The sequence below is a fragment of the Gossypium hirsutum genome, chromosome A02, assembly GCF_007990345.1.
Source record: "Gossypium hirsutum isolate 1008001.06 chromosome A02, Gossypium_hirsutum_v2.1, whole genome shotgun sequence".
In the NCBI taxonomy this organism is placed as follows: Eukaryota; Viridiplantae; Streptophyta; class Magnoliopsida; order Malvales; family Malvaceae; genus Gossypium; species Gossypium hirsutum.
In genome coordinates, this window is record NC_053425.1 from 47,278,474 (window position 1) to 47,288,650 (window position 10,177).

At 29.1% G+C, this 10,177-nt stretch overlaps 1 protein-coding gene and 1 long non-coding RNA gene across 2 annotated transcripts; both read left to right on the forward strand.

Annotated features, from left to right (window-relative positions):
* The first annotated feature begins 1,602 nt into the window (after window positions 1-1,602).
* On the forward strand, window positions 1,603-4,178 carry LOC107952066 (uncharacterized). The gene is made up of 2 exons (XM_016887308.2): window positions 1,603-2,415; window positions 3,274-4,178. Exons 1-2 carry the CDS (start codon window positions 1,752-1,754, stop codon window positions 3,789-3,791), a joined length of 1,182 nt encoding a protein of 393 aa, XP_016742797.1. The 5' UTR covers window positions 1,603-1,751; the 3' UTR covers window positions 3,792-4,178.
* Window positions 4,179-6,717: 2,539 nt separating this feature from the next.
* LOC107952660 (uncharacterized) lies at window positions 6,718-7,428 on the forward strand. Its single transcript, XR_001698880.2, has 2 exons — window positions 6,718-7,082; window positions 7,172-7,428. It is a non-coding gene; the product is annotated as an uncharacterized lncRNA (long non-coding RNA).
* Window positions 7,429-10,177: the final 2,749 nt, after the last annotated feature.

The window sequence follows — 10,177 nt, forward strand, 5'->3', positions numbered from 1 at the left end:
CCTTTTTGTTTATATTTTTAAGAAGTTGGTGTTAGAAATTAACTAAACACCATTAAAAATAATAGAAAATACAAATATTAAAAATATAATATATAATAAATTTATATAAATAGTTAAATACTTTTGAAAAATAAGTTTTGACTTTGACTAGCATAATTTTAGTTTTAAATTAATTTGGTATATGATTTGACACTAAATCATATTACTATTAGTGATACATGTTGCTTATTTTAGATTTAAAAATTAAAAATAAATAGAACACATAATAATCTCATAATCAGTTTATAACATTAAAAAAAATTATTATCAATATAATAAAAAGAAATTTAATTAATTCTTTCACATTTTTTTCTTATGAAATATTAAATGTTCATAAATTTTTTTATGCAATTATTGATTGAGCAATTAGATTTTTCAAAGTTATATTTTTTAACTCTAGATTTAATTTTCAATTTCAAAAACCAACTTCGAGGATTATTTCTATATATCTTAAAGGAAATATAATACTGTTAACAATAATAGTAAATCTAAAGTGGCTTTTTTAACGGTTTTTCTATTTTCTTTAGCCAAAATTTTATTGGTTAAAGGGTTATAAAATATTATCTTTAGAAGAAAACTAATGTAAAAAAAAAAGAAAAGAAAAGAATTTAATATAAACTTATTGGTATCAAGAATTGACTTGGAAAACGACTTGTTAGTACTTAGTGGAGAGAAGGTTTATTTATTTATTTATTTATTATATATATAATCTTTTCGGGTTTTGTGATTTTATAGATGTGGAATGACTTTGTTTTAAAATATAAAAACTTTGGTTAGGAAGTTTGAGGATCAAATTGATAGAATTTGTAAATGTGAAGGGTTAAATTTATTAAATTATTTAGAATTAGGATAAATTGATAGAATATGTAAGTATAGAGTACTAAATGTATCATTATACCAATTAAAAAATCTTTTTTATTATCAATTTACAGCATGTGATAAAAACAATAATGAGTTCAAACGTTAATGCTTAAATTGAAAAATTTTAAAGTTAGATGATCAAAACAAAAATATATGCATAGTTCAGTAACTATTTGTGTAGTTTACCTTAAAATTTTTAACATGAAGGATTAATTTACTCTTTAATTTAATGTATAAAAATTAATTCACCTATTTTTTAAAGTAGATAACGTCATCACATTTTCATATTCAGGTAACCGATTTAAAACTAGATAATAGATATAACACCTCTTTTTTGTCTAGTAGTGAAAATATTTATACTATGGCAATATCCATGGGTCAAGCCAATTTGTGCATATCATTTTCGTCTCTTATTTCACATTTTCTTCTTAATTTAAAGAGTTTTTCTTTTAATAATTATTGGAAATTATGATTTTTAATTTTAATTAATTATTAATATATTATATAAAACAAAATAGTGCGAAAGATAAAGACCAATTTATTTAAAATAAAAGAATAGAGACCAAATCAAATAAAAGTGTAAAAATTGGAGGGCTAAAGTTAGAGTATTATACCAAAATAAGGATTTAACAGCTAGCGTAATAAAGGGACTTCTATGTAAGTTTTACCCAAAAAACTTGTAGTGCGCCATATTTGGTTTCGAGTTTGGGCTAAGTACAACCTACTCAAGTATTTAGCCTCAGTAGGGCACCAAAATAAGGACAAATTCCTGAGAGTCTTTTCCTTTTCTGCTTCTTCTTCACGACGCTTTATATCCCTTTTTCTTTGTTTTGTTTTCAATTTCACAAATAATGGCTATTAAGAATGAAATTATTACTTCGACAGATTTGGGTGACAACGAAATTGGGAATATCAGCACTTGGAGCATTCCCAAAATGATTTCTCTTGTAAAATCCACTTTTCGTTCCAACGATTTCGCCATGGTAGAAAAGGAATTTTTGGCGAGAGAGCAGAAATCAAAGCTGGAAATCGAGTCACTGAAACATGCAAAGGATTCATTTTCCTACAAATTCGAAGAAGAGAGGTTGGAAAAAATGGGTTTTGCGGATGATCTGAGGAAATGCAAGAAAGAATTGGAGGACATGAGGGGTGAGGTTTCGAAGTTGCGGGAAGAAAATATGGTTTTGAGGGAAAGAGGAAAGTCTGCTGAGGAAAGGTGTAATAGATTGTCGGAGGAAGTGAAGGGTATGTATGAGAAACAACACGAAATTATAAATTTGAGAAGCAAGAATTGCGAGCTTGAAAATGAGAAAGCCAAAGCTGAATCTGAGTTGGAAATACTGAGGAAGAGATTCGAGGAGTTGGATAAGAGGGTTTTATGTTTAGAGACTGGTTTTAATACTCTACAAGATGAAGATGATTCCAAGAACAACAATAGGATTGGGGGAGAAATTGGGGTTTCCGAAAATGGGAGGCTAAAACCTATTGAAGCTAACGTTTATTCACCAAATGCTGGTAAAAATTCAACATTCCTGAACCTTTTTTTATTTTGTTTTCGTGTTTATATTGTTGTTTGGTTGGTTAAATTCATGCTAGAGTTGATATTCAAGATTGCTATGCATATGAAGGTTTCAGTATCATTTCAGGTTAAGGACTGATGGTGATATTTTTTAGGGTCGGATCCTCAACAAGTCCCAGCGCCTTTTTATTTTTTTTTTAGGGTTGGATTCTCAAAAGGTCTAGTATTCTGTCTCGGGGTTCTATGCTCCGTTTTAGCGTCGAGCTTTTGCCCTGTCCATGAACGGGGCATGGAGACGCCACATGCTGGTGCCAGGAGTCGCAAACAGTGCCAGGAGAAACTTGAGAGTTTTATGGTGTGGTTTGAATTCATTCCCTATCGCATATAGGCATTTATGGGTAAGATGAGTACCACTGGGACAAAATTTTGGGGTTAAAATGGAGTATAGGCGCTCCAAGAATATAATACCGGACTTGTTGAGGGTCCAACCCTCAATAATGCTCTGTATCAAATAATAAATACTGATACTTGTATAGCAGGATAAGCAATTTGCTCTAAAGGTTATGTTCTATTGCAGGAAATTCAAAACATTTAGCCTTTTTTTTTTTCGTACCAATGTGTACTTCATTCACCATGCTTCATGAGAAAATTAGTTCTGCATGTATAGATCATAGAATGTATATACAACTAGCTGGAGTTTGATTCGGGTGTCGAAAAATCGAAATACATATTCTAAGTGCTTATGCTAAATGTATATCTATGAGCAATACTTACCTGTTGTGGAACTTGTAAAGTGTTTTCCCCCTTTAATATCTTCCGGTTTAACTTATTCTTCCTGAAATCTTGCGTGCCAGGGAGTTGGAGACCTCCATCTCAAAACGTTGTTGAGATTGTTGATATCGATAGTGATGATGATTGTGCACCAGTAGAAAATCCGAGTGTGGAAACTGTGACTCCAACTCTCAAAAGAAAACAAACTTCAACTACAGATGTAGGTGAGGGTGAAAATGGTAATAACGATGCATTATCTGAGAAGTTAAGGATGAGGAAACGTCAAGAGCCTATTTGCAGGCCTAATGGTTGTCCTGTTAATCATTGCTCAACGACAACAATTGTTTCTGATATCAATGAGGTTAACAGAGGCTCTGCCACACCAAGGGAAGATGTTATGGATTCAGTACAGCCTGAACATCGAACGGAGTCTGAGCATAGGTCTGGGGATCTTATCAATGGCTTTCCTTTGGCTGGGCTTTGTTTCTCCGAGGAAAGTTCTGTTTCCTCTGATACTGACTCTGATGATGACAGTGATGGATTTATTTCCATCAACCATTCTCTGCCTGCACCAGAGGTTCAGAAGGGAAACAAAAATTAGCCATTGGAAATGGATGGCTACTTTCTGTTTTTAGATATGAGAACCAAACAAGAAGTTTGTCACATTGTGCCAATTGACAATTTATCTCCGGTGCACACAGGTATTGCTACAGAAGCTATTCCAATATCTCCTCTGCCCTTTCTTCTTTATGTTCATTTTAGTAAAGGTGATGATGAGATAGTTTCGCTTGATGGCTTGAATATGGGTTCTCATTGAAACTAGTTACATGCATAAGAACCATTATAAAGAAAGAAAGAGAGATGTAGAGTGGAGTAGAGGTTGATTCTTGATTTTTTCTAACATTAAGTTTGATGATCCATGTATAGATTTGAACCTTTGTACTCTTCTTTATGATAGCATGACATAATATTTCCTTTTGGCATGAAATGTAACATCAAATCTGTTTGCTTTCCTTAAACTTTTGCTGCTATAACTTCTCAATCCCATGGACATCAGCTCCAGGGATATTACTCTGGCCATGGCGGATACACAGTATGGAAGATCTTGATCATTATATCGAACTAGCTATTCAATACTGCAAGAAATTTTTTAAGATATGACTAAAGAAAGGATACTTTATTTTTATAATTGTGGCATGACCAAACCAATATTTGTTGTTTTGACACTAGCAACATTGTTGTTTAGCTTTTGTTTCTGCTTATGTATATATGCGTGCCTTATCTTTCACATATATACATGCCTTACCTTTCTCATTTGTGATGAACAAGATATTGGACCTAAAACTAAAGTGTGGATAATAATGTGAGCAAGCTTATGTCACTTTGGATAATGATTTAATATGATTTGCATCATAAGCTTACTCATATTTGGTATAGGTCAAAATCAAATATTTAATTCATTCCTTTTGCCAAATTCCATTTTTATCTTCTTTTTGGTTGGATGCATCAAAGTTGCCATCATCCAAGGGTACAAGGTAGCTGCAATGGTTTGTACTGTAACATTGTTGAATGGTTTGTGATTTTAGATTGGTTCATGGTTTTTGGGTCTTGTCATTCTCTTCCAATCCCCTAAAAGAATATTTAAAGTAGGGGGAAAAAGAAGAGAAAGCATCCTTAAGAAACATTAATTAAAAAAAAAATAAAAAGGCTAAATTTAAAATAAAAAACTAAGGTTACTTTTTTTAAGGTGTTTAAAGTACAATTACAAATTATTAATAATTACATGTAGGATCAACTATAACCAAATCAACTAAATTTAAAGTATAAAATAAGTTGAAAATCAAAATATATTTGAAATTAGAACAAAATAAATTTAGACATAACTTACATATGAATAATATAAGCAGAATACACATTTAGCATTTGTGCTTGGTCTTAGCACATCAACTTTGCTAATACAACCAAACCATAATTAGCAAATTATGATTAAATTTCAAATACGCGAACCGCAAGGAAAGAAATTGATTGATAAGCTTTTGAACGGTCTATCATTATTTAGTTTGATTTTCATATTAATTTTTCATTTTCGATTTTTAAATTTATTTTGACAAAATAAGCTTTATTTTATATCTTTTAAATATTCTTTGGTAAGTAGATTTTTTTATAAATATTTCTAAAAAACAATTTATCAAGAAAAAAATTATCAATAATTTTTTATAATATTTTTAATAAATATTTTTATATAATTTTTTAAATTTTTTACCTTTTTAAATATAAAATATTTATTTTTACATCATAAAATAAAATAAATTATAAATTAAATACAAATATCATTTGATTTAATTTGAGTAACTGAACGTTATATAAAAAAATTTTAAGGGCATAACAAAATTTATAAAGAATAAAAACTTATGGGAAGTGCCCATTAATAAGTGCACAACAAAATTCCTCCCAATGGCTGCCTGGCCATGTCTTGGTATTTTCCAATTCCCATGCGTGATACAGTATTATTGAGTACCGAAAGAATAATGTTATTATGCGGGTAATATTTTCATATAAAATTTAGATAAATATTTTTGAAATTTGAATTTAAAATATTATAAGTTTAATAATTCAATTTTACCATTTCAATTAAAGATATATATGTCTAATTGTTAAGTTAATTATTTAAAAAAATATTATATAAAATTTTCAATTAAAGATATATATGTATGCCATAATTTAGTTACTATAAATTGAAGGTGTGTTAGCTCATTTAAGTAGGCGGAGAGTTAAGAAAAGAGATAAATTAAGAAGAAATAAGAAAGCAAGTGAGACTAAGTGGAGGTGAAGGCTTGAGGATGTAGAGGAGGGAAGAAGATCCCCCATTCATCATTCTTCAAAGTATTTATAGGCAGGAAGATCTCTTGTCCAAAAATGTCACATCATGGACAAGTCCAAGACATGATGATTGTGCCATTGACCAAGTGGCAAGGCTGTTGCACGTGGGTTGCCATGGAGTGTAGTATTGTTTTGACATTCTTATTATTGAGATAGTACAAATTTGTTACACTTAGTGATTCTCTGGTGGTGTCCTCTTAGAGATAATGTGTTTCCACTAAAAGCGGGTTACTTGGTGGACACAATACCTGTATGGTTGGTCACTATTGATACAAGATGGGGGACTGTCTAGGTGGTTTTCAGATGAGAAACTAATCATGTTATGCGATGCGGAGTAAATGTCATGTGTCTATGCTGAGTAGGAGTTTAAGAAATCTATAGTATTATTTAAATATTTAATCGAGTCGATGTCACTCATCACTCGAGTTTCAAACTTAATTATGAAATGACAAAAAAATCATAATCTTTAGAAAATAAGTAATTATTTTAGGAAGATATTTTTTTTACATGGCGGGGTAACCGGACAGTAAGAAACCATCCGAAACATGCGATTCGGTTCTATCCCAGAAAATTATCTACACCTCTCTTTCATACCAGCTACGGTTTCCACCCCCAACCTTCACTTCATATAAATACCATCTCCTTCCTCTTCTCACCTTCATTTCACTATTATCATCATCATTATCCCCAAACAAGCCCTTCACCCACCAAAAAAAAAAATACTCTCTAGTTTATTACCTCTCTCTCTGCGAGGCTCTTTTGAGCCATTGCATGAGATTGATTATCTTTAAACACAAAAAAAAACTCTAAAGCTTTTCTTCACACCGGCAGAGAGAGAGAGAAAGAGAGATCAAGCATTTTATATACAAATAGTTTTTAAAAGCAAAAGGAAGAATAATGGCAGTAGTTCCCATGGGTTGTTTAGTCGTTATATTCGTTGCTATTGTTTGCTGTGCTATTATCACCTTGCCTGCTTCCATTCAAGCCCAGTCCTCTTCCCCAACAAGCGACGGTAACTTCTTTTTTATATATATCAATTGTCATTTTTTTATTTATGTTTGACTATTTAGTGACTTTTTTTAATGAAAAAAAAAACAACAGGAGGGAATTCGATAGACCAAGGGATTGCATGCATGTTGATGGTGGTGGCATTGTTGCTCACTTACCTCATTCATGCTATTGGAAAAATAGGGTTTTGTGCTGGCTTCTATTTTTTAATTTAATTATTTTATTTTAGTTAAAGCTAAGGGTATTTTTTTTTGAGGGTTGATGTGTTTCTTTCTTCAATCTGATTTGAGGACTAAATGATTTGTAAATAAGAGCATTATGTGATTTTAGTCGAAAATTATTTTGTTCGAGCTTGATAATCTCATTAGCTTGTCGATTTTTTTTTCAGTGTTATTAAAACTCAATTTAAATAAAACTCAATCTAAAGGTTATTTTTCTATATAAAATAAAAGGGATGAGATAACACAATTTAAACCCGTGTTAAACGGATGTTTGACAAGAGTTTTAACCATCGTTATATATAAATCAAGCTCAATGCAAATGATTTGTTAAATCAGGTTAATTGTGAGTTAATTATCGAATAATATTTGAAGTATTGTTTGTACACAAATTTTATGTACTATTAAAGAATAATAATATAACATCTTATTATTAAAAAAATAAAAAATTATGGGAGATTTATAAATAAATATACTAAAAATAATAATTTAAATATAATTAAATAATAATGAATAACTATTATAAATAAATATTAATAAATTTCAAATTTAATGTTTATGATTTTGAGTTTAGGGTTTAAGATTTACTATTTAGGGTATTAGTATTTATTTATAATTAATTATAAGTTAATTATGTTTAAATAAAGTTATTTTTATATTTATATTTTCTTTTCTATTTTTTATTTTATTTAATGATGATGTGTCATGTTTTTAGCGTAATAATAACATGACACCTTATTATTTACTAATAAATTTATTTAAATTTAATTAATTATAACTATTATGTATAAATAAATTTTAATAACTCTTGGATTCAGGGTTAATGATTTTGAGATTAGGGTTTAAAATCTAAGATTTATAGTTTTAAGGTTTATTAATAGTTAAATATTATTTAATTATGTTTAAATAATATTTTTATTTTCACTATTTTTTGTTTTATTCAATGGTGATAAGTCATATGTTATGATTCATTGATGGTGTATAAAACTTATGCGTTGTTGGCACAAAAAAATATGATCCCTTTAATCATTGAGTAGTATTTGATGTATTGTCAGCGCAAAAGTTTCATGCAATATAAGTGAATAATAAAATGATATCTTCTTACTAAAGAAATAAAAAATCGTGGAAGATTGATAAATAAATAACAATTTTATTTAAATAAAATTAAATATTAATTAATTATAACCGTTATACATCAATATTAATAACTTTCTCATATTCTACGTATTTATTCTTGAATACTAGTTTTTCAAATGACTATTTGAATGTATTTGCTAAGCATTTATATCACCATTCTTTTGAAAGTTGTGAGTGAATAAAAATTTGGGGAAATATATTTTGATCTCTTCAAGAGTTTCAAAAATAATAATTACGAACTTTAATCATGATTCTTTTATCAAAACACAAATAGATATTTTGGATCATTTTATAATCCTCTTTCAACTACTATTGACTAAGTCAAATTTACCACATATGTTCAATTATTTCAATTCATATAAATAAATAATTTCCTCATAATTTTAATATGCTTCTAGCATTTTAAATCCTTCAGGATTTTAATATACACTTACTATATAGTGATTCATAAAAGGTTGTAATAACAGTCATTAGATGCAAATTAAATCTTTTATGAACTGTCAGTTTAATAATATATCTAAAGGTTATTGCATCCACCATAAAAGAATATTATATCTTTTCATAATCAATGCCAGGACTTAGCGAAAAACTTCATATTTTTATTCCGCTTTTACAAAACTACTTCATTTGCACCATCGTTGACTTTATACCTTTAGATTTTTGGACTATTGGTCCAGAAACTCCACAAATTTAATTGTACTTGAGCCGCGTCTTTCTATTTTGACTAATTTATTTGATATCTGTATTTCTCAATAGATTTATTCAAGATCCTCCTTTTGTTTCATTATTTCAACAATAATATTGTATGTAAAACCATTTTCGATCACTTTTTATTTGTTCAACATTTTCTTGAATTGACATAACTTATTAAGATATCTTATTTTCACTATTTTAATCTTTAGTTTTATGTACCTAAATCTCTTCTGGAGTTTTACTTATTAGTTATATCTTGGGTCTCTTCTGGAGCACCCGCCTTCACTAGATAACCATCTAAATTTATTATTTTCTTTTATGAGAATTTTCATATTTGAAACTTGTATTGAGTTATCCTCGTTGAACTTCTGGTTCAAATAACTCTCCCCTCTAACTTATTACAAGTTATTATTTCTCTCCCCGTAATGTCGTGAAAACTATCGAATCAAAATAATAATCACAAATCATATTATAATTGAATCTCCATACATTCAAAACATCTAATAATACAAGGAGACTTGTGATTAATATATATTCTCAACTTTCTTTGAGGATTTACTCATCTTTGTGCGTTGTGGTGGAGCAATTGGAACATATACGCATATACAAAAATTCAAAGATGAGAAATATTTAGCTCTTGACTAAAAACCAAATGTAATTGAGAGTATTTATAACTTATTGGCTTGATGGATACAACACGTAAATCAACATAATCTCATGTTGAAATAGGAAGTTTAGTTCTCATAAGTAATGATTTAGACATTAATCAGAGCCGTTCAATCAATAATTTCTCTAAACCATTATGCGTATAAATAACAAACTTTTACAAAAGTTTTTCAAACTCAATCAATAAAAGAATGAGATATAAACTCATCAACTTTAGCAAGATGAATTGTCTTAATTGCATAATCTGAATTTAATTATTTAAACAAGCAATCTTGCAAACGACAAGTTGCAAGTTGATAACACGTACGTGATTATTTTATAGATGCATCTGCCAAAATCATATAATATCAAAACCATCTACATGGTGGATGAATGAACCCATATT